The following is a 24,954-nucleotide window of genomic DNA, read 5'->3' on the forward strand; positions in this document are numbered from 1 at the left end:
GTAAAGAATGTGTTTCTAAACGTTAAGAGCTACATGTGCTCAAAAAGCGCGTCATGCAACCACATTTTTGCAGAAACCAGTGAAACTCATGTTCTATCTGGGTGCATCTTGGCTCACGTATGGATTTCCGTGACTCTCCGTATTGATCGCTTTCTTTGTTTGTCTAGTTCTCGTACGGCAACAAGAATCAGCCAGCAAACTCCGTCACTGTTCAGATGACTTTCATCCGCCTGCTCTCCAAAGAAGCGTCTCAGACCATCACCTACCACTGCAAGAACTCTGTGGGCTACAAGGACGAGAAGATGGGCAACTATAAGAAAGCCGTCATCCTCAAAGGCTCCAACGATCTGGAGCTGAAAGCAGAGGGAAACAACCGCTTCAGATACACAGTGGTGGAGGACTCCTGCTCAGTGAGTGGCTGCTCTTTCGTTTTGAACTGTAGCAAACAACACTGTAATGAGACCATAACAGAGCGAGAATAGAAACTTTTTTTCTGTAGGCCGACGGGATTTTTTCATTGGATTATTACAGAAAATAAGCTCTGTGGCAAACTCAAAACATTTATGGCGTTTTCATGTTTTGTTCAGGAAGATAATCTTCACAAATGAATGCCACTTTTAGGATTTTTGAAGCCTAAATGCCAGAAGTAAAAAGGAAACGCTAGGCTAAAAACAAACAAGACTACAGTTGCACATCTTCACGTCCCAACACAACAAGACTGTAAAGCAGTGTATGACATGGTGATGCTTTGTAATCTCATTTTCTCATTGACTGTGAGACGAGGGAACCAGAGGTGCTAAAATGCTAACTGAACAGGTTTTAGGATTCTTTCCTGTGGTACTCTGAGAGTGAATTTTGTAATTTAGAAAATTTTAAGAGAAGTGAAGCATCTTTGAGAAGTGCATTTGTTAGGGACTACTTTTAGTCATAGACTAATACACATGTGGTGCTCCAAGGAGCATTTTTCGCAGCAGGATGCTGTATGTGACATTGAGTAAAACCAAACTACAGTATTGGTGTTCATGGTAATGAAGGAAAATATCATCCAGTGCAATAATTTCGCTAAGTGATATGTTTTTGATCATTTCTGGACAGCAGTGGAGCTCTGTGGCACAGAGGAATCAGATATATCAGATTTTGGATACACAGACAGTACGTTTTAGAAGCATCAATTCATTGCTGGTTTTGGTCTTTGATGTGTTGGCAATAAGAAAAATAACAAATACTGAGCATCTTTAGCTCATTTGCCCAGAAGAAATCAGTACAACACGGCAGCATCCAGCGACTGCAGAGCAAAGCCACTCGAATGTTTCGTGTTTCACTGAGATGGATTGCTCTCCTTGTAGAGATTTATTAAATTATTTACTGACCTTGTATTTGTTTATCTCTTACAGCAAGCAAATGGCAGATGGGGCAAGACAGTGTTTGAGTACAGGACACAGAAAACAGCAAGACTTCCTATAGTGGATATGGCCCCTGTGGACATTGGTGGCACAGATCAAGAGTTCGGCATCGACATCGGGCCCGTGTGCTTCTTGTAAAACCGTCAGCAGGGAGCGTCGAGGAGAATCCTGAGACTATTGAACTGACAGCTGACCCGATCAGCCACGTTGTACATACGAGTACTGAGGACTATTCTGGCCCTGTGGCAAGATATTTATTGTGCCTTTCGACCCAGTTCAAGACATCGAAGATTTGTAAGTTAGAATGAATGTTTGGAATTTTTTTTTTAAATTGGTGAAAAATCAGAATCATTCCTCTGTCTTCTTGTGTATGTTTGACTCCAAATGTGATTTCGAGGCTCACTATCGTGTAGTTTGCTCCAAAGATATCACCCTTTAATTTTATTTCAGAAAACATTGCCAAAGATTTATATGAAAGATATCAAAGAATATGAAAGCTTTAAAATTATAACTGCTGTTAATAGGCCCAGAAAAACCCCACTGAAGCTTCGTCAAATGTCCCTCCGCTCCTATTTTATACAGATTTGTCTATTCATTTTTTTGTTTAAAATGTGTGCATATACAACAACATTGTGGTGCTATTGAGGAAACAAATACGGCCTGTGATGCGTTCGCAGGCGTAGGTATTTTATCAAGACAGTTTTGATGAAACAATGTCTGTATCCAGTTGTTTGAAACTCTGTACTGACCACGGAGAACATTAAAAGACACATTCAGACTGTCCATTCCTCAGTGTTAGCTACCTCGTCACCGAAACTGAGAAACAATGACACTACATGTACTTTTTTTTCACAGGTGCTGTTTTGTAAGTAGTGTGATCCTTGTGCACTTCTCCCGGCTGCGCGGTTCAGGGCAGGGTGTGGGGATACCAATAAAGATCTTTCTGTCAACGACGGAGAGACCAATAAGGTGTCGTGTGAGTGGTGTGTGGTGATTTGTAACCTTTTTTCCCCCGTCGGTTTCAGTACCGTTCAGTAAAAGGTCGCACAGAATATTTTATTTTTATGCATGTCGGTTCCCCCTTTGCAGTATCTTGGACTTATATGCTCTTGAACTCCTTTTTTATAATCCGTTTTACAGAATAAGGTGGCTGTCTGCTTTGTATTTCTTTGCTCTGCAACAAATTAAACAATCTGCTTGTTAATCCCCCCAAGCTCTTGTCATATTACTTCAGGTGTAGTTAGGTCCTGTGTCGCTGTGCACACAAACCCATTTTTAGACAAAACTCTGTCGTTTAAAAAACAAAGTTTTGTATTTAACATGATGTTCGCAATTGTTCTTAATCTAAGCTGTTTGTTTTCAATTTTCATGAATGTGCCTTCAAGTAATTCTATTGTGACCATTTGGTTCATATTTGAGTATATTTATTAGAGATTTGTAACATTTGCGAGGTTAGACTGCCTGCTAAAACCCCAGAGGCAGAGAGGAAGTAGCAGATGAGGAGGAGGAGGAGGAGGAGGAGGATTGGGCTCTCCATGCTGGAAGCAGATGCAATTCATCCTTGAAAATAAATATTGAAAATATTTCTCTCTGCCTGTTCTTGTTTGAGAAGAGTTCATTTGGTCCTTTAGAAACGTATAACAGAAACACTTTAGCCTCAGGAGGGTTTGAAATCCTGAAGCAAAAAAGTAAAAAAAATGAAACAAATGAAAAAATGTGATGTTGGACCACAAAATGAACAGATGGAAGTGAAGAAGTAGGACAACAGCAGAGTGAGCAGCTCCTGAGACTTTGTCAGTATTAAAAATCACAGACGTTTCTATGGCAAGACTAACTGTAGTCACAATGGCCTGTATAAAAGAATGGGTGTAACCACTGTGACGTCAAATGATGGTTTGTGAGCTGCCGTTTTGAAACCTTGAATTAAACATTATGACAATTTTTGGATAAGAGAATGGAGCTGTGGAGGACAAAAGGCTGGATCTGACTCATAGACCGAAGCCTGTCACTCATATCAGCCACACCCTTTATTAAACGTAACTTTAAGCCTTAATTAAATGTAAAAAGCTGAGTTAGTAAAAATTAAACCCCATACAGTTGCCATAAATGTTGAAATTAGATGTAGAGATGTAGTTGCTTTTTAATGTTGCATTTGCGTCTAATGGGATCGACTCCCTCTTGGAGCCAGCCTCTTGTGGCCATTTGAGGAACTGCGCTTTTTGGCACTTCGGCGTTTGTGTTGTTTTTTCAGCCCTCTAAGTTTCAGCTAGACAGACATGCTAGTATTGTAAGGTTGTGCTTACAGCTAAGTGCTTACAGTGCTTTGAGCTAAATGCTAATGTCACTATGCTAACATGTTTTTTTTTGTTGGGTAATATTTGATCAGTTTGCAATCGTAGTTCAGTGACAGCATGCAAACATTTGCTGTGAGCACAAACACAAGTTAGGCCTATTGGAACAGAGTTTTAGCATACTACTGTTTGTATTTGGTCATAAAAGTAGCTGTTGTTCACGTTAGGTTCATCATCTGGTAACTATGAATGTCTGTACAACATTTTATGGCCCTATAGATACAGATTCAATTGCAAACATTTAAAACACAAAATCGAGTCATGTAAATAACATCAACGAGTAGCTTTTTTTGCAGTAAGATTTTCTTTAATATCTGTAACAGCAAAGTCAATGCAACCAAAAGTAAAATAAGGGAAGAGTACTGTGTATGGACAGAGACTGCCCCCCCAAAAAAGTGCCTTCTGGTGCAAGAAAAGAGGAGACTAAAATAATGACAAAGTAAAAAATATGACAAGTTAATACTGAAATGGCAAATCATACATGTGAAATGCAAATAAAAAACAGAAATCTCATGGAAAACAAAACGTGGAAAGGTCAATGAGGAAAAAAAAAAGATCCGACTGGATTATTAGCTACGTAACGTGTGACTTCGTGTAAAATAAGCGATGTGATGTTACTGGCAAGCAGAAAAGTTTGCATTAACGATACAGATTCCATTTAATTTCATCGCCAGCTTGTGTTTGGCATACAAACAGGAATGTGTTAACAATACAGAATTCAAATGGTGCATACACACAAACGTCTCATATGAAAAGTCTGCCACAGAGTGTACCATTGGACATATTCCACTATTTACATCTCTCATAGACTGTGCAAGCAAAAGTACTTCTTTTTTTTTTACAAAAATAGTTCTTTTCTATAATGGATCTGAGTTAACCTTGAAATATCGAAAAACCAATCTAAATGCAAATGCATATAAACCTCAAGATGAAAAGTGTGACATCTTGACTCAACCCTAGGAGTGGATTTTGGCACTTCTTCATACAAACGAGTTAAAAGTACGCGACAAAGAGCATCTTCTTGGCATCAGCAGCGGCTGTCGAGCGGGTCCAGAGAGAAGACAGTGCCCTCCAGGGTTAGTCCCATTTTGAACCCCTCCTGAAAAAAAAATAAATAAAAGTCAGAGAACAGCTGTGACCACACACACTGACACGCTCAGTCTGAGATTACATGTCCCAATTTAGGTGAAAACAGGAGGTTGTGTTCAGATTAGAAAGAGAAAAGGTTAATAAAGCTCTGAGGGAAACAGAGAATGAACTGCTGAACCAAACAGATTACAGCATTTGTTGTTCCGTCACGCTTAGCCATGCGTTATGTACAAGACCATAAACTCAGGCAGAGACAAAAAAAAGCATGCAACTAATGAAGAAACACTTGTGAAACTTATTTATGTCAAATAAAACAGTCAAAAGATTGTTTATATTGCAAAAATGTGATGTCTGTTGCAAAAGCTATAGTACACTTATTGGCTGAAAATCAACACTGCGGGTGATAAAAAAGTGTTTTCTTACATTAACTAATGAGCCAATCTGAGACAAGAACAGCTCATTAACTACAGAGCAAGAGAGCTGAGAAAACAAACTGCTAATTAAAGACAATGAGGCCCCGAGCTCAATATACCGAATCTCCAAGGAGAAAACGACGAACATTTCAGCGAAGGTGGACGAGGTAAATGAAATCGTGCGCTGTGTGGGAGCATGCAGCATGCAAAGACACAGCCACAGTCACAGGAGCAGAGCAAAGACTACGAACCATCTCTGACGCTACAGGTGGAAAAGAGATGCATTCAGAAAGAAGAAGGAAAGAGAGAAAAAGGTTAAACAAGTATGTCAGTGCAATACTGCCTCCTACTGACAATGTCCTGCAAAGACTAACAGCAGTTATATTGCAAAATTAATCACACAAGTTGCAGCTGATTTTTTAATTCCTAAAACCATTTATTTTCTATTCAGACAGACCGGGCTGACAACGACTGATTGCTGTGGATGTGGAAGAAACTGTGTTTCGAATGTATTTGTCTGATTTCATGTTAACTGAACCGTTGTCACCATTAACAATACTGAGAGATTATTTCCAACACACTATTTGGACATAGTTCTCAACATACTTTACTATGAGATTTTTTTTGACATACTAACCTGTGAATTTTTTTTTGACATACTGAACGACGACATGCTATATCACGTCCCTTGTAGTGATTTTTGGGGATATTATACTATGACGTCTTGTTGTGATTTTTGGACGACATACTATACTATGTCATTTATGATGCTATTTGGACAGCATACTATAGTATGTTGTTTTTGATGATTTTTGGAAGACATACTAAACTATGTCATTTTTGATTATTTTTAGATGACACTATACTTTGATGATTTTTTGATGGTTTTTGGACAACAAACATAACAAATCTGTATGTCTTATTATGGTTTTATATTTTAGTGCTCTGTAAAGTACTTTGAACTGCCCTGTTGTATGAAATGTTCTATGAAAGTGAAGCTGCCTTGCCTTGACTTTTTTCATTATTTTATGAACAACATACTATACTGTGACTTCTTTTCTGATTTTGTCATTTTTATGTCATTTTTTCAGGTTGCAGACTTGCCATGCCACAATGGAGCACTGATTCGTACTGACATCCCCCAAGTGTCCGTTTTTGTCTTCATGCAGTGTCTCATAAATGCCTAAATGCACACATACGCAGTACATCACTTTGATCGCAACTGAAACATATGAGCATCCTCTATACAGACTGTGGGGACATTTTTAATATACATACAGTACATGAGCCCCACAGGATGAATCATGATGATGCCACCATTAGGTTGAAATTTGTGGCTCTCACTGTTAAATAAAGTGAGAAAAAGAAAATAAATAAATAAATAACGCTGTCAATAGGAAGCAAGAAACTTCAATAGAAAAATGCCAGATGTCTCTACTGATATAGATTTATCTGTTCCAAGAAAATATAAGCTTATTTATCGGTCTGACCCAAATATCAGTCGTGCTTTTTGACAGACATCAGTGCTGATACAGAATTTTCGGTTTCAACACCATATGACCCTTATATCAGTAGAGCAGACAGATATGAGCAAATATTTCATTTTATTTATGCCATAAAATATCATTTGGCTTTAGATTAGATTATTGCAGAACAAATTAAGGCACGTAAAGTTGAGTGATATATCGTTTTGACTGATAAATCAGGTGAAGTTGTCCCGATACAGGTAAAACCAACATCGACAGATGCGTCTGTCGAAATCAAGGAATATCAGTTAAGAAATGTCAAAGTAACATCTGAGTTAATTTAAAAACTGTGATGTAATAACCAGTCATAATAATTAGTCCATGAGAGAGTACTGACATGTTTTAATATTCAAGTGTATGGTATTTTGTTTGTTTGTTTGTGTTTTTTGTGTTTATGTAAAAACTGAATAATAACATTTATTTTGTTACCAAACATATCAGTTAGGCTGTAAAAAAAAGAATAAATGCACTTTCCTCTGACTTCCATTTATTGCCATGAGGTACAGAAACATACATTTATTTTTAAAATGTATATAAATACAATGAATGTAACATATGACACACATATTGCATTTTATGCAAATTGTTGTAATTTTTTTTCTTATATTATAGTTTCATATTGTGAAGCACTTTTTAGCTCTGGTTTATAAAAGCGCCACAGAAATAAAATGTATTTATTTATTTATTATCATTATTATTATTATTCAGTTCTAAACTTTTTACTAACTAGTTTTATACATTATAATATAGCAGAATTAGATAAGAGAATAAGAGACATGGAATGATTTTTGGGTGACATAGTATACTATGTTGTTTTTGATAGTTTTTGGATGAGATACTGTGGGATGTGTTTTTTGACAAATTTTAGTCAACATACTGTACATACTTTTTTTTACAATACTTTTTTTGTAATTTTTAAAGGACATACTGTACTATGTGTTGTGTCGTGTCTCGACATGCTTTACTATGTGGTTTTCAGCTGTTTTTTGGACATGTCATATTTTGATTTTTATTTTAACTTACAATACCACGGAATTTTTGGTAATTTTTTAGACATGTCATATTATGATATTTTTTGACGTCTTTTTTTTTTTTTGAAATTATATACTTTGAATGTCTCCACATGCTATACTATGTGGTTTTTAATTGTTTTTTGGACACGCAATGTTTTGATTTGTTTTTCGGTCAATTTTTCCACCTGCAATATTACGATGTTTTTTTTTTTTTCAACATTTTATACTAGACATGTCTCAATATACAATTAAATTTGGTTTCCAGCAGTGTTTTGGGCATGTGATATATTGTCATATTTCGAGATACTATGACTATGACATATGATGTTTTTGGCCTTTTTGGGCCATTTTTTCCACTTTGTATATTGTCAATATCTCTACAAGCTATAATTTTGGGAAATTCTTTAGACATGCTAACTAATGACGTTTTAAGTCTGTTTTGGCATTTGTTTCAACATTGTATACGATCATGCATCTCTATAAGCTATAATAAGTCGTTATCAGCCACTTTTAGGACCTGTCAAAATTTGACGTTTTTCGACATACTATACTATGGCTTTTTGTGGCCATTTTTTCAACTTGCTGAATTATGATGTTTTTGGCCTTTACTTCAACTTTGTATACTTTCAGGCATCTGTAATAGCTATGAAAAATTGTTTTCAGACATTTTGAGGTAATGTCAAAGTTTTTGGACATTCAATACTATGGCTTTTTTGGCAATTTTTTCGACATGCTAAATTATGATGTATTTGGCCTTTATTCCCACTTTGTATACTATGACACACATTTACAAGCTATAATAAGTTGTTTTCAGCTATTTTTTGGACTTATCAACATTTGAGGTTTTTTGGCCTTTGTTTCCACTTTGTATATTATGACCTTTGTCTAAGGGCTACAATAAGTCATTCTAAGCTATTTTTAGGACATGTCACATTTTGACATTTTCGACATACTATACTATGGCTTTTTCTGCCATTTTTTTCAACATGCTAAATTATGACATTTTTGGCCTTTTTTGGCCTTTGTTTTCACTTTGTATATTGTGATACACCTTTAGAAGCTATGAAAAGTCCTTTTAAGCCATTTTTTGGAGATGTCAGAATTTGACATTTTTGACATACTATACTATGGCTGTTTTGGCAGTTATTTCGACATGCTAACATGTGAAGTTTTTGGCCTTTTTTGGCCTTTGTTTTCACTTTGTATATTATGACCCATTTATAAGGGCTACATAAGTGCTTTTCAGTAATTTTTTGAAGATGCCAGAATTTGAAATTTTCAACATACTACTATGGCTTTTTTGGAAATTTTTTCGACATGCTAAATTATGATGTTTTTGGCCTTTTTTGGCCTTTGTTTTCACTTTGTATATTGTAATACACCTTTACAAGCTATGAAAAGTCCTTTTAAGCCATTTTTTGGAGATGTCAAATTTTGACATTTTTGACATACTATACTATGGTTGTTTTGGCATTTTTTTCGACATGCTAACGTATGACATTTTTGGCCTTTTTTGGCCTTTGTTTTCACTTTGTATATTATGACCCATTTATAAGGGCTACAATAAGTGCTTTTCAGTAATTTTTTGAAGATGCCAGAATTTGAAATTTTCGACATACTATACTATGGCTTTTTTGGCAATTTTTTCGACATGCGAAATTGTGATGTTTTTGGCCTTTTCTGGCCTTTGTTTTAACTTTGTATGTTGTGATGCACCTTTACAAGCTATAAAAAGTAATTTAAGCCATTTTCAGGACATGTCAAATTTTGACATTTTCGACATACTATACTATGGCTGTTTTGACAGTTATTTCGACATGCTAACGTGAAGTTTTTGGCCTTTTTTGGCCTTTGTTTTCACTTTGTAAATTATGACCTTTGTCTAAGGGCTACAATAAGTCGTTTTCAGCCATTTTTTGGAGATGTCAGAATTTGGAATTTTCGACATACTATACTATGGCTTTTTCTGCCATTTTTTTGACATACTAAATTTTGACGTTTTTGGACTTTTTTGGCCTTTGTTTTCACTTTGTATATTATGACCCATTTATAAGGGCTACAATAAGTGCTTTTCAGTAATTTTTTGAAGATGCCAGAATTTGAAATGTTCGACATACTATACTATGGCTTTTTTGGCAATTTTGTTGACATGCTAAATTATGATGTGTTTGGCCGTTTTTAGCCTTTGTTTCCACTTTGTATATTGCGGTACACCTTTTTCAAGCTATAAAAACTCATTTTAAGATATTTTTAGGAGATGTCAAATTTTGACATTTTCGAGATACTATACTATGGCTTTTTCTGCCATTTTTTCGACATGCTAAATTAGTACATTTTTGGCCTTTTTTGGCCTTTGTTTTCACTTTGTATATTATGACCTTTGTCTAAGGGCTACAATAAGTCGTTTTCAGCCATTTTTTTGGAATGTCAGAATTTGACATTTTCGGCATACTATAGTATGGCTTTTTCTGCCATTTTTTTGACATACTAAATTTTGACTTTTTTGGCCTTTTTTGGCATTTGTTTTCACTTTTTATTATTATGACCCATTTATAAGGGCTACAATAAGTGCTTTTCAGTAATTTTTTGAAGATGCCAGAATTTGAAATTTTCGACATACTATACTATGGCTTTTTTGGCAATTTTTTCGACATGCGAAATTATGATGTTTTTGGCCTTTTTTGGCCTTTGTTTTAACTTTGTTTATTGTGATACACCTTTACAAGCTATAAAAAGTCATTTAAGCCATTTTTAGGATGTGAAATTTTGACGTTTTCGACATACTATACTATGGCTTTTTTGGCAATTTTTTCGACATGCTAAATTATGATGTATTTGGCCGTTTTTGGCCTTTGTTTTCACTTTGTATATTAATACCTTTGTCTAAGGGCTACAATAAGTCGTTTTCAGCCATTTTTTGGAGATGTCAGAATTTGACATTTTCGGCATACTATAGTATGGCTTTTTCTGCCATTTTTTTGACATACTAAATTTTGACTTTTTTGGACTTTTTTGGCCTTTGTTTTCACTTTGTATATTATGACCCATTTATAAGGGCTACAATAAGTGCTTTTCAGTAATTTTTTTAAGATGTCAGAATTTGAAATTTTCTACACACTATACTATGGCTTCTTTGGCAATTTTTTCGACATGCTAAATTATGATGTTTTTGGCCTTTTTTGGCCTTTTTTTCACTCTGTATATTGTGATACACCTTTACAAGCTATGAAAAGTCCTTTTAAGCCATTTTTTGGAGATGTCAAATTTTGACATTTTTGACATACTATACTATGGCTGTTTTGGCATTTTTTTTCGACATGCTAAAGTATGACATTTTTGGCCTTTTTTGGCCTTTGTTTTCACTTTGTATATTATGACCCATTTATAAGGGCTAAATAAGTGCTTTTCAGTAATTTTTTGGAGATGCCAGAATTTGAAATTTTCGACATACTATACTATGGCTTTTTTGGAAATTTTTTCGACATGCTAAATTATGATGTATTTGGCCTTTTTTGGCCTTTGCTTTAACTTTGTATACTATGACACACATTTACAAGCTATAATAAGTTGTTTTCAGCTATTTTTAGGACTTGTCAAAATTTGAGGTTTTCAACATGCTATACTATGGCTTTTTCTGCCATTTTTTCGACATGCTAAATTATGATGTTTTTGGCCTTTTTTGGCCTTTGATTTCACTTTGTGTATTATGACCTATTACTAAGGGCTACAATAAGTTGTTTTCAGCCATTTTTTGGAGATGTCAGAATTTGACATTTTCGACATACTATACTGTGGCTTTTTTGGCAATTTTTTCGTCATGCTAAATTATGATGTATTTGGCCGTTTTTGGCCTTTGTTTACACTTTGTAAATTATGACCTTTGTCTAAGGGCTACAATAAGTCGTTTTCAGACATTTTTTTGGAATGTCAGAATTTGACATTTTCGACATACTATACTATGGCTTTTTCTGCCATTTTTTTGACATACTAAATTTTGACGTTTTTGGACTTTTTTGGCATTTGTTTTCACTTTGTATATTATGACCCATTTATAAGGGCTACAATAAGTGCTTTTCAGTAATTTATTGGAGATGACAGAATTTGAAATTTTCGACATACTATACTATGGCTTTTTTGGAAATTTTTTCGACATGCTAAATTATGATGTATTTGGCCTTTATTGGCCTTTGTTTTCACTTTGTATACTATGACACACATTTACAAGCTATAATAAGTTGTTTTCAGCTATTTTTAGGACTTGTCAAAATTTGAGGTTTTCGACATGCTATACTATGGCTTTTTCTGCCATTTTTTCGACATGCTAAATTATGATGTTTTTGGCCTTTCTTCCAACTTTGTATACTACGACACACATTTACAAGCTATAATAAATTGTTTTCAGCTATTTTTAGGACTTGTCAAAATTTGAGGTTTTCAACATGCTATACTATGGCTTTTTCTGCCATTTTTTCGACATGCTAAATTATGATGTTTATGGCCTCTTTTGGCCTTTGATTTCACTTTGTATATAATGACCTTTGTCTAAGGGCTACAATAAGTCATTTTCAGCCATTTTTTGGAGATGTCAGAATTTGACATTTTCGGCATACTATAGTATGGCTTTTTCTGCTATTTTTTTGACATACTAAATTTTGACTTTTTTGGCCTTTTTTGGCCTTTGTTTTCACTTTGTATATTATGACCCATTTATAAGGGCTACAATAAGTGCTTTTCAGTAATTTTTTGAAGATGCCAGAATTTGAAATTTTCGACATACTATACTATGGCTGTTTTGGCAGTTTTTTCGACATGCTAAATTATGATGTTTTTGGCCTTTATTGGCCTTTGTTTTCACTTTGTATATTGTGATACACCTTTACAAGCTATGAAAAGTCCTTTTAAGCCATTTTTTGGAGATGTCAAATTTTGACATTTTTGACATACTATACTATGGTTGTTTTGGCATTTTTTTTCGACATGCTAAAGTATGACATTTTTGGCCTTTTTTGGCCTTTGTTTTCACTTTGTATATAATGACCTTTGTCTAAGGGCTACAATAAGTTGTTTTCAGCCATTTTTTGGACATGTCAAATTTTGAAATTTTCGACATACTATACTATGGCTTTTTTGGAAATTTTTTCGACATGCTAAATTATGATGTATTTGGCCTTTATTCCCACTTTGTATACTATGACACACATTTACAAGCTATAATAAGTTGTTTTCAGCTATTTTTAGGACTTGTCAAAATTTGAGGTTTTCAACATGCTATACTATGGCTTTTTCTGCCATTTTTTCAACATGCTAAATTATGATGTATTTGGCCCTTTTTGGTCTTTGTTTTCACTTTGTGTATTATGACCTATTTCTAAGGGCTACAATAAGTTGTTTTCAGCCATTGTTTGGAGATGTCAGAATTTGACATTTTCGACATACTATACTATGGCTTTTTTGGCAATTTTTTCGACATGCTAAATTATGATGTATTTGGCCGTTTTTGGCCTTTGTTTTCACTTTGTATATTATGACCTTTGTCTAAGGGCTACAATAAGTCGTTTTCAGCCATTTTTTGGAGATGTCAGAATTTGACATTTTCGACATACTATACTATGGCTTTTTCTGCCATTTTTTTGACATACTAAATTTTGACGTTTTTGGACTTTTTTGGCCTTTGTTTTCACTTTGTATATTATGACCCATTTATAAGGGCTAAATAAGTGCTTTTCAGTAATTTTTTGAAGATGCCAGAATTTGAAATTTTCGACATACTATACTATGGCTTTTTTGGCAATTTTTTCGACACGCTAAATTATGATGTTTTTGGCCTTTTTTGGCCTTTTTTCACTCTGTATATTGTGATACACCTTTACAAGCTATAAAAAGTCATTTCAAGCCATTTTTAGGATATGTCAAATTGTGACATTTTTGACATACTATACTATGGCTTTTTCTGCCATTTTTTCGACATGCCAAATTATGACGTTTTTTGCCGTTTTTTGGCCTTTGTTTTCACTTTGTATATTATGACACACATTTACAAGCTATAATAAGTTGTTTTCAGCTATTTTTAGGACTTGTCAAAATTTGAGGTTTTCAACATGCTATACTATGGCTTTTTCTGCCATTTTTTCGACATGCTAAATTATGATGTTTATGGCCTCTTTTGGCCTTTGATTTCACTTTGTATATAATGACCTTTGTCTAAGGGCTACAATAAGTCATTTTCAGCCATTTTTTGGAGATGTCAGAATTTGACATTTTCGGCATACTATACTATGGCTTTTTCTGCCATTTTTTTGACATACTAAATTTTGACGTTTTTGGACTTTTTTGGCCTTTGTTTTCACTTTGTATATTATGACCTATTTATAAGGGCTACAATAAGTGCTTTTCAGTAATTTTTTGAAGATGCCAGAATTTGAAATTTTCGACATACTATACTATGGCTTTTTTGGCAATTTTTTCGACATGCTAAATTATGATGTATTTGGCCGTTTTTGGCCTTTGTTTTCACTTTGTATGTTGTGATACACCTTTCCAAGCTATAAAAAGTCATTTTAAGCCATTTTTAGGATATGTCAAATTGTGACATTTTTGACATACTATACTATGGCTTTTTCTGCCATTTTTTCGACATGCCAAATTATGATGTTTTTGGCCTTTTTTGGCCTTTGATTTCACTTTGTGTATTATGACCTATTTCTAAGGGCTACAATAAGTTGTTTTCAGCCATTTTTTGGAGATGTCAGAATTTGACATTTTCAACATACTATACTATGGCTTTTTTGGCAATTTTTTCGTCATGCTAAATTATGATGTATTTGGCCGTTTTTGGCCTTTGTTTACACTTTGTAAATCATGACCTTTGTCTAAAGGCTACAATAAGTCGTTTTCAGCCATTTTTTTGGAGATGTCAGAATTTGACATTTTCGACATACTATACTATGGCTTTTTCTGCCATTTTTTTGACATACTAAATTTTGACATTTTTGGACTTTTTTGGCCTTTGTTTTCACTTTGTATATTATGACCCATTTATAAGGGCTAAATAAGTGCTTTTCAGTAATTTTTTGAAGATGCCAGAATTTGAAATTTTCGACATACTATACTATGGCTGTTTTGGCAGTTTTTTCGACATGCTAAATTATGATGTTTTTGGCCTTTTTTGGCCTTTGTTTTCACTTTGCATGTTGTGATACACCTTTCCAAGCTATAAAAAGTCATTTCAAGCCATTTTTAGGATATGTCAAATTGTGACATTTTCGACATACTATACTATGGCTGTTTTGGCAGTTATTTCAACATGGTAACATGTGAAGTTTTTGGCCTTTTTTGGCCTTTGTTTTCACTTTGTATATAATGACCTTTGTCTAAGGGCTACAATAAGTTGTTTTCAGCCATTTTTTGGACATGTCAAATTTTGAAATTTTCGACATACTATACTATGGCTTTTTTGGAAATTTTTTCGACATGCTAAATTATGATGTATTTGGCCTTTATTCCCACTTTGTATACTATGACACACATTTACAAGCTATAATAAGTTGTTTTCAGCTATTTTTAGGACTTGTCAAAATTTGAGGTTTTCAACATGCTATACTATGGCTTTTTCTGCCATTTTTTCGACATGCTAAATTATGATGTTTATGGCCTCTTTTGGCCTTTGATTTCACTTTGTGTATTATGACCCATTTCTAAGGGCTACAATAAGTTGTTTTCAGCCATTTTTGGAGATGTCAGAATTTGACGTTTTCGACATACTATACTATGGCTTTTTTGGCAGTTTTGTTGACATGCTAAATTATGATGTATTTGGCTGTTTTTGGCCTTTGTTTTCACTTTGTAAATTATGACCTATTTCTAAGGGCTACAATAAGTTGTTTTCAGCCATTTTTTGGAGATGTCAGAATTTGAAATGTTCGACATACTATACTATGGCTTTTTTGGCAATTTTGTTGACATGCTAAATTATGATGTATTTGGCTGTTTTTGGCCTTTGTTTCCACTTTGTATATTGTGACACACCTTTACAAGCTATAAAAACTCATTTTAAGCTATTTTTAGGACATGTCAAATTTTGACATTTTCGACATACTATACTATGGCTTTTTCTGCCATTTTTTTGACATACTAAATTTTGACATTTTTGGACTTTTTTGGCCTTTGTTTTCACTTTGTATATTGTGATACACCTTTACAAGCTATGAAAAGTCCTTTTAAGCCATTTTTTGGAGATGTCAGAATTTGAAATTTTCGACATACTATACTATGGCTTTTTTGGCAATTTTTTCGACATGCTAAATTATGATGTATTTGGCCTTTTTTGGCCTTTGTTTTCACTTTGTATGTTGTGATACACCTTTCCAAGCTATAAAAAGTCATTTTAAGCCATTTTTAGGATATGTCAAATTTTGACTTTTTTAACATACTATACTATGGCTTTTTCTGCCATTTTTTCGACATGCCAAATTATGACGTTTTTGGCTGTTTTTGGCCTTTGTTTTCACTTTGTAAATTATGACCTATTTCTAAGGGCTACAATAAGTTGTTTTCAGCCATTTTTTGGAGATGTCAGAATCTGAAATGTTCGACATACTATACTATGGCTTTTTTGGCAGTTTTGTTGACATACTAAATTAGTACATTTTTGGCCTTTTTTGGCCCTTGTTTTCACTTTGTATATTATGACCCATTTATAAGGGCTAAATAAGTGCTTTTCAATAATTTTTTGAAGATGCCAGAATTTGACATTTTCGACATACTATACTTTGGCTTTTTCTGCCATTTTTTCAACATGTTAAATTAGTACATTTTTGGCCTTTTTTGGCCTTTGTTTTCACTTTGTATATTATGACCTATTTGTAAGGGCTACAATAAGTCATTTTCAGCTATTTTTAGGACTTGTCAAAAACTGAGGTTTTCGACATGCTATACTATGGCTTTTTTGGCAATTTTTTCAACATGCTAAATTATGACGTTTTTGGCCATTTTTTGGCCTTTGTTTTCACTTTGTTTATTGTGACACACATTTACAAGCTATAAAACGTCATTTTAAGCCATTTTTAGGATATGTCAAATTTTATGATTTTCGACATGCTAAATTCTGATGTATTTGGCCTTTATTTCCACTTTGTATACTATGACATATCTTTAGATTTTAGGACAAATCAAAATTTTACAAAATTTGAAATTTTTCGACACACTATACTTTGGCTTTTTTGGCATTTTTTTCATCATGCTAAATTATGATGTTTTGGGCGTTTTTGGCCTTTATTTCCACTTTGTATACTATGACACATCTTTAAGTCAATTCAAGTCAATTTTATTTATTGAGCCCATTATCACAAAACATGGTTTGCCTCAGAGGGCGTTACAGTGTATGACATCCCTCTGCCCTTAGACCCTCACATCACCCAAGGAAAAACTCCCGGAGAAGAACCCCTGTAACAGGGGGGAAAAAAAAGGAAGAAACCTCAGTAAGAGTGGTAGAGGATGATAAGGGATCCCTCTTCTTGGACAGAAGAAGTCATGATAAGTTGTTTTCAGACATTTTTAGGATATATCAAAATTTGTCATTTTTTGATATCATGGCTTTCTTGGCCATTTTTTGCCACGCCAAATTATGACGTTTTTGGCCGTTTTTGGCCTCTTTTGGCCTTTTATTCCACTTTGTATACTATTACGCAACCTTGCAAGCTATAATATAATATAATATGTCGATTTCAATCATTTTAACGACATGTCAAAATTAGATTTTTTTGACATACTATAGTATGGCATCAGTCAGTCATTTTCTGTAACCCCTTGTCGTGGGGGGGCTGGAGTCAATCCCAGGTGTCATCGGGCGGAAGGCGGGGTACACCCTGGACAGTTTGCCAGTTCGCCCCTTCCAACCGGGTCTCGAACCAGGGACCTTCTAGCTGTGAGGCAACACAGCTAACCATGACGCCACTGCACCGCCCATAGTATGGGGTTTTTGGCCATTTTTCAGCTGCTAAATTATGACTTCTTTGGTCTTTTTTCCACTTTGTATTCTATGACGTGTCTCTCTTTGGACCAATTTGTACAACAATCTACACTAAGAACTCTGTGCGATTTTGGATGGCATACTATCCTATGACAATTTTGTGCAATTTTTGATGACATACTATACTAAGAGGCTTTTGTGTGTTGGGGCCTACACTACAGTTTTTTTTGGGCCATTTGGACAACATTTCATGATATGATGTTTTTGTGCGATTTTGGACGACATACTACACTAAGAGGCTTTTGTGTGTTGGGGCCATTTTGGATAACATTCTATACTATGCTATTTTTGCGAGATTTTGGACGATGTACTACACTATGATGTTTTTGTGCATTTTTGGGCCATTTTGGAAGACATACTTTACTATGACATTTTTGACAACACACTATATTATACTATACTATACATACTATATCTTTTTGATGTTTTTTTTTTTGTTTTTTTTTTCCATACTATATTATGACGTTTTTTTTGTGGTTTTTGGACGACATACTATACTATGTCTTTTTTGATGATTTTTTTGGATGATATGGTATGTGGTTTTTGACGATTTTTGGTCAACATACTGTTCTATATATTGTATATTATTTGTGATTTTTGGACAACATACTATACTATGACATTTTTTCTGATTGCTTTGACAACATACTTCACTTTTTCATTTTTGCTGATTTTTGGATGACATACTTATATGTTATATATGTTGTTTTTGATGATATTTCGAGGAAACACTTTGTCGTTTTTAGTGTTTTAGTATATTTTTTAATGATTTTTGGATGACATTCTATACTGTGTCATTTCTGGTGATATTTTGACAACATACTATACTTTTGGATGATTTTTGCATGACATAATATTCTGTGTTGATTTTACTGATTTAACATACTATTCTACAGCATTTTTTCTGATTTTTGAACGACATACTATATTATGTCATTTTTGAAGATATATTATGGTATGTGGTTTTTTGACAAGCTTTGGTCAACATACTATACTATGTCACCATAAGCTACTGATACTTTACTTACTACTGATACTTTTTTGTGATTTTTGAATGACAAATGATACTATGACTTTTTTTTCCTGTTTTTTTTACAGACATACTATACTATGATGTTATTTGTGATTTTTGGATGACATACTACACTTTGTTGTTTTTGGTGATGTTTTGGGGGCATACTATACTATGACATTTTTTTTAGATTGTTACTATACTATGGCGTTTATTCTGAGTTCTTATTTTGTTTTTGATGTTTTTTTGACATACTATGCTATGACTTTTTTTTTAAAAAATGATGACATACTATTCTATGTTTTTGTGATATTTTGACAAAAAACTATACTATGTCATTTTTTGTCCTTTTTGGACAACATGCTATACTGTGATGTCTTGGATGATTTTTGGAGGAAATACTACATTATGTCCTTTTTGGTAATTTTTTGACAACATACTATATTACGTTGTTTTTGATGTGTTTATTTTGACATACTATGCTATGACTTTTTTTTTAAAAAATTTTGATGACATACTATTCTAGGTCGATTTTGATTATTATTGGACAATATACTATACTATGTCATTTTTGGTGATGTTTTCACGACCAATGTGGGACGTTTTTGGGACTTTTGGATGACATGCGATTGTATGTGGTTGTTTTAATGATTTTTGGTCGGCATACTATACTTTGTTGTTTTTGATCATTTTTAGAAGACAAACTGTACTACATCATTTTTGGTGATTTTTTGACGACATACTCTATTATGAAGTTTTTTGTGATTTTTGGATGACATACTATACTATGTCGTTTTGATGATGGACAACATACTATACTATGACATTTTTGATGATGTTTTGACGACATGTCATATGTTTTTCATTATTTTTTGATGACATACTATACTATGTAGTTTTTCATGAATTTTGGACAACATTCTATACTATACTATACTATACTATACTATGTCGACCTGCTGTTATAGAGAGCTATTTCCCTTCACACAGCCAAAGAATGTACTTGCGAAAAGGCTGTTGGCTGTAGTCTTTGCGGTGTGCTCATTTGCAACATTTTGGCTAAGACACAGGTGGTGTGAGGCAACATAGCAATTTGCCTTCATCACGACTGGTTCTTTGATGTTGGGTTGGTGTGTATGAGCCTTCAATCACAAATCTTTACTCACCTGCATCTCATCCAGCTTTGATTGAATATCTGGAGGGAAGTCAGCTGAGCCGCAGGTGAACGGATCAAATGGCTCAGCCCCAAACAGGTCTTTCCCTACAAACCCAGACAGTAGATAAACATCACACTGACCGAAAAGCTTCAACAGATATATGCAATGCTCCAAATATTTAAAGTGAACAACCCTAATCCTTTAGTTCTACAAAATAGATCTTACAGGAGCTCGAGAACTAATCAAAACCTGTAAACCATGTGACTGGAAAGCTACGGAAGTATAGAAATGCCAGACGAGGTAAAAAAAAAAAAAGAAAAAAAATACTCATCAGTATCAGGTAATTACATGAATAGTTTTTTGTTAATATATGTTTTCATGTTTTAACAAGAGATCTTCATGTTATAACAAGATCGTTTCACCTTTTTACAAGATATTTTAATGTAATAGTAAGAAACTTTTTATAACAAGAACAACATACATTTTATAACAAGAAAACTTATTCGATACTTTTCACGTTTTTACAAGATGTTTTCAGGTTATACCATGAGACTTTTGTGTTATGACAATATACCTATTTATCTTGTTCTATCGAGAAACATTTAACTAAATGACTCTGGTAAAATGTCATAAAGTGAAATGTTTCATGTTATAACAAGATAATTTGGTATATTGTCGATTGTTATTACGTGGGTTTCCATTGCAGTTTTGCAAAATATGGCTTTTTGGAATTGCCTGAAATACGACCTCAAGTGAGTGTAAAAACGTTTTTGCGATAAATGTGAGATTTTTCAAAATTGTTGTGTTTCTATTCGGCGTATTTCACAATTTCAATTTGCACAGTTTGAAGGCTAATGAAAACCTGCCTCTTGTCACCTGATACTGATCAGTTTTTCTGGCCTCGAGAAAGTGACAAAGTAACCTCTCACTTATATCTGGTGGTAATGTGGTCGGTGGTGGTGGTGGGCAGCCGTTGCTGGCCAATGTGGGTACCAGTGGTGTCACAGGGGAGAAGGGAACCATGTCAAAAACATCCGTAGATTGTGGTTTCATGGAGATGCTCCCTGCCTGTATATGAAGTTTTGGAGACAGTTAAGCTGAGGTCAGACTTGAGTCAGCTCGCACACAGACAAACAAAGCCATTTTAATACAAAAGCGAGAGAAGAAGCAGAGAAAACAAAAGCAGGAGACGCTGAGGCCTCAAGGTCAGAGACAGAGCAGACAAAAAGAAAAAGCATAGGGTTTTTACGCGAGGCCGCGGGATGCTGAAACCCTCGGTAGGCTTAGGAGGAAGCAGAGCAGGTTTGGCAGGCGGAGGAGTTAGTAGCCCGCTGGACAAGTTAGACTCCGGCGAGCTCATAGGGGTGAGTGTGACAGAAGAGATCTCCAGACAGGAGAGCGACTTGATGCTGTGACACCAGAAGAGAGCGGAGGGCCTCTGCAGCATGTACGCTTCATTAGCTGCGTTTATGTGCAGCGGCTGAGAAAAGACGGCAGACAGACAATGAGCAGAGGCACAATATCATTCAGTCTTGTAGAGGGGGAGAGGTTTGGGTAATGCATTCGCAGGAGGCTGTCACAAGTACTGGCATTTGTCCCAGTTACATAGTGAATGTATCACATTCCTCATCAGACCAATCAGGTGTGTAATTGCTTTGCTTCAGACACAGCTTAGACCCCCGCAGTCTCCCTCCAGACTGCTTTGGTCAGTCCAAACCAGAGTCAGAGGCAAGGCATTTAATCACAGAGGCAATATCTAGAAAGCCAGCTGTCCTGAAAAACAATTTGAATACTTGCAAGCTTAAATTTGATAAACTTTTATAATTAAATGGTTGCCTACTTTTGGCTGATGTGGAACATTTGAATCCCAAACATTTTGAGAGTCACCTCACAATGAGTTAGTTTGTCTGCAGACGCTGCAGTTAAAATGCGACCTTATGACTTCTGAATTATGACATAACCAGATCTTTGTCCCACAATTATTTCTTTAATTGAGTGGTAAGTAAACTGGTAATGGTTGTTTGTGCACTAGTTATAACGAAATTTGGGAATTTGTTGAAATAATATATAAGTTAAAGGAAAAAAAGTGAGAAAGGGTTAGATATATATAAGTTATACTCCTACCTTATACACTGTACTTTTATTTTGTTTATTTATTATATGTCCTAATTTTGGTTCGAAATAAAGCCATACATATATTCAAAAATAAAGCCATATCCTGAATGCACCTTTGTTAAGTTCACTTTGCTCAGGGGTTTTGCAACCACAGCCTCACTTGGTCTGGTCTGATCAGTAGCTTATGGTGACTAATGTTAACTAATATTAGATATTGCTACATGGTAGACATAACATTGCTGACTTCATGACTCTACATGTGTTAATGTTTCTTTAAACACATAAAACTTTGCCTTAATTATGGCCACAAAGACTGCTGTTAAGATGACGTCACAAAGACTTGCTTTGATATGTTTCATTTTTTTAACTCTCTGAGCTGAAGATGTGTGTTTTTGAGTAGTTTGTTCTTACTGGTGGCACATGAGCGATCATCAGCTGCTCCTCAAGATCTTGAAGCTGTTGCTTTAGCTCCGAGTTTTCTGTTTCCAGTTCTTGAATCTGCAGGAGAACAACAGCCTTTCAGTACAGGTGGTGTGAGAAAGGAGGGTGATCGCTAAGCCATCACCCCTGCTGGAGAGTGACTCCCGACCCACGCGTGACCCTCTGACTGCAATGGAAAGCTCCTTCGGTGACACTGCTTTAGCAAAAGTGTGTGAAGGAGCGATTCTGCAGGTCCTACCTTCCTGCTGCTCTCACACTGTACAACGAGCAACGCCAATATTTAATGGTGATTTTTTTTTCTAATAATTTAGTAATTAATTTTACCTCTACACTTACACTCTACAAATAGAGGCCTGGGCAGAGACCTCACTCTCTTTGTCTGCAGAGGCCTGCTGTCACCTAGATGGAGAGTTGATGTTTGCCATGTGTATTTTGTTTCACCTACAAATGTGAGTGATCCTGTTTTATTGATTAGTTTAAGTTGCAATATTGATTTGATCATTATTGAAGTGTTTATGGCACTTTAAATTCGAAATATTGCACATAACTTAAGGCAAATTCATGTTTTGCTTTGTAGTCTTTGTAAATTTGTTTCTCTCTTGTTTTAGAACCATGGCAATTATCACATAATCCCTATCTTCATCATCGTGAAAATGAAGCATTTAAATTGAAGAAACCCATTTTTCTTGGTGCTTTGTGGCTCCAATCAGAACCTTTACACTCAACACTACAATAAAATAAAGCTAATTTGGGATTAAAAAAACCAGAACAAACATCCTGTGGGTTCACAAAATCAGACCCCTGTTCTTTGATTCCTTGGTCTTTCCCTTTGATTCATTTAATATGTTTTTAAAAGCTTTTTCCACGTATCTAAAGCACCAAAATGACAACCATTTGAGAAATCACTATAAATTAACCTTAAACTACAAATAAAATCTGTGCACAGCTACCACTTTTTGAACTTCATTAAATCAAGCCTTATACGAATGTTTTAATGAATCACCATTTAACCAAATACAGTGGGAGAGCTGCACACTTTGAGCAGGGTGCTGGGTCTGTAACAACACGGCTCATTGATATTCATTACTGACATTCTTCATCAACGCAGCTTAATTGTCCACACTGCATAATTGAAAGCAGTCAATAGAAACAAGCCTTGCATTAATTAACAAATATATCAATGTGTCAGCACAGTGGTACGAGTTTTTAAAGTGAATTACAGACCATGTGAGAGCAAACAAGCTAAAAATCAACAGGATGTGAGACGTACTCTTTTCTGTAGGCTTCCGATCTGTTTCCTGGTCTCCACATCTTTGCCTCCAGACTCCAGGAACTTCTTGTAGGCCAAGTCGAAGGCCTGGCCGATGGTAAGGGTTATCTCTTCCGCCTGCAGCAAGGGAGCAACAGACATGCTCATGATATTTACCTAAATGTCACTACAGCTTATAAAGAAATGAGGGCATAGTAACAAATCCAACACATGTACTATAATTCTAACCTTACGTCGATTGTGCTCTACATTTGTCTCACTGAGAAGACAAGGAAGCAGGAGGCACTTACACACTTTTCACTGTCAAACACGTAGCAGAGGTGTTTGTTGGACTCTGAGTCTTTGCAGATGAAAGTAAATATCCTTTTATCGGTTTTGTCATCCGCGCAGAAGGATATCCGGTGTAACTGACAGTTATGCTGCACATCCTGGGAAACAAAACAACACATTTATTATTTATTCACTTCATGTTGACTACAAACACCTTCTTTTCCCACAAGTGCATGGTGTATTTTTGACAGTGCAACTTCAGGTGATGAGACAACATCTCTAATCTTTGGACTTACTTTTGTCTTGGGGTCTAAGATCTTCACACCATAAATGGAGATCTGTAATTCCACTTTGGGGGTCTTCTGTCCCTCTGACTTCTTGATATGTCTCTGAAACTGCCGGTGAGACAAACCAGATTCAGCAAAAAATGGATTATTCTGTCCTGTTAGTGCTCTGATAATGCAAAAAATAAACGGTACAAGCAGAAGCCTTGTAACGAACCCTGTCAAAACATGACACCCACACCTTTAAAACTGCTGATTTCTTTGGCCACAAGGGAACCACAACAAGCTTAAATAAAAAAAAATATATGTCTCTCAGTGTTGCCAATTTAGGTACTTTCACTAGATTAGGCAACTTTAAAGAGTCCTCTAGTGACTTAAAAAAAAATGACTACCTCATAGTTGCTTGACCTTTAGCCACTGAAATTCTAAATAATTTTTTAATGTGTTTTTTATGCTTTTTTTTTAGCTCTGTTTTGATCTCCACCAGCTCCTGAGGGAAAGTATCTGGCTCTTCAGCTGCTAAATGCTTCACTATGTTCACGAGCTTACAGCTAAATTTGTCTATTTGCTGTTGGTGCTGAGC

The 24,954-nt window shown here is 35.0% G+C and overlaps 2 protein-coding genes across 6 annotated transcripts in view; one reads left to right on the forward strand and one right to left on the reverse strand.

The window, feature by feature from the left end:
• Positions 1-2,616, forward strand: part of col5a2a (collagen, type V, alpha 2a) — a 47,281-nt gene extending 44,665 nt beyond the window's left edge. Inside the window, exons 53-54 of the mRNA XM_042494419.2 lie at positions 168-410; positions 1,395-2,616. Coding sequence (XP_042350353.1) covers positions 168-410; positions 1,395-1,541 — 390 coding nt within the window. The 3' untranslated portion in view covers positions 1,542-2,616. The remainder of the gene's footprint in view (positions 1-167; positions 411-1,394) is intronic.
• A 1,423-nt stretch (positions 2,617-4,039) lies between these two features.
• The window catches only part of gulp1a (GULP PTB domain containing engulfment adaptor 1a), a 132,787-nt gene continuing 111,872 nt past the window's right edge, over positions 4,040-24,954 (reverse strand). For 4 of the 5 annotated variants that reach the window (XM_088082965.1, XM_088082964.1, XM_042494467.2 and 1 more), the window contains 8 exons: positions 24,384-24,482; positions 24,108-24,245; positions 23,818-23,934; positions 22,518-22,604; positions 21,241-21,471; positions 20,921-21,059; positions 20,001-20,095; positions 4,040-4,853 (listed from right to left, as the gene is read on the reverse strand). In XM_088082965.1, coding sequence (XP_087939091.1) covers positions 4,782-4,853; positions 20,001-20,095; positions 20,921-21,059; positions 21,241-21,471; positions 22,518-22,604; positions 23,818-23,934; positions 24,108-24,245; positions 24,384-24,482 — 978 coding nt within the window. In that variant the 3' untranslated portion in view covers positions 4,040-4,781. The remainder of the gene's footprint in view (positions 4,854-20,000; positions 20,096-20,920; positions 21,060-21,240; positions 21,472-22,517; positions 22,605-23,817; positions 23,935-24,107; positions 24,246-24,383; positions 24,483-24,954) is intronic. The other variant, XM_042494464.2, reaches the window with a different exon arrangement.

The sequence above is a fragment of the Plectropomus leopardus genome, chromosome 10, assembly GCF_026936395.1.
Source record: "Plectropomus leopardus strain MGB_pleo_1.0 chromosome 10, ASM2693639v1, whole genome shotgun sequence".
Classification (NCBI taxonomy): Eukaryota; Metazoa; Chordata; class Actinopteri; order Perciformes; family Serranidae; genus Plectropomus; species Plectropomus leopardus.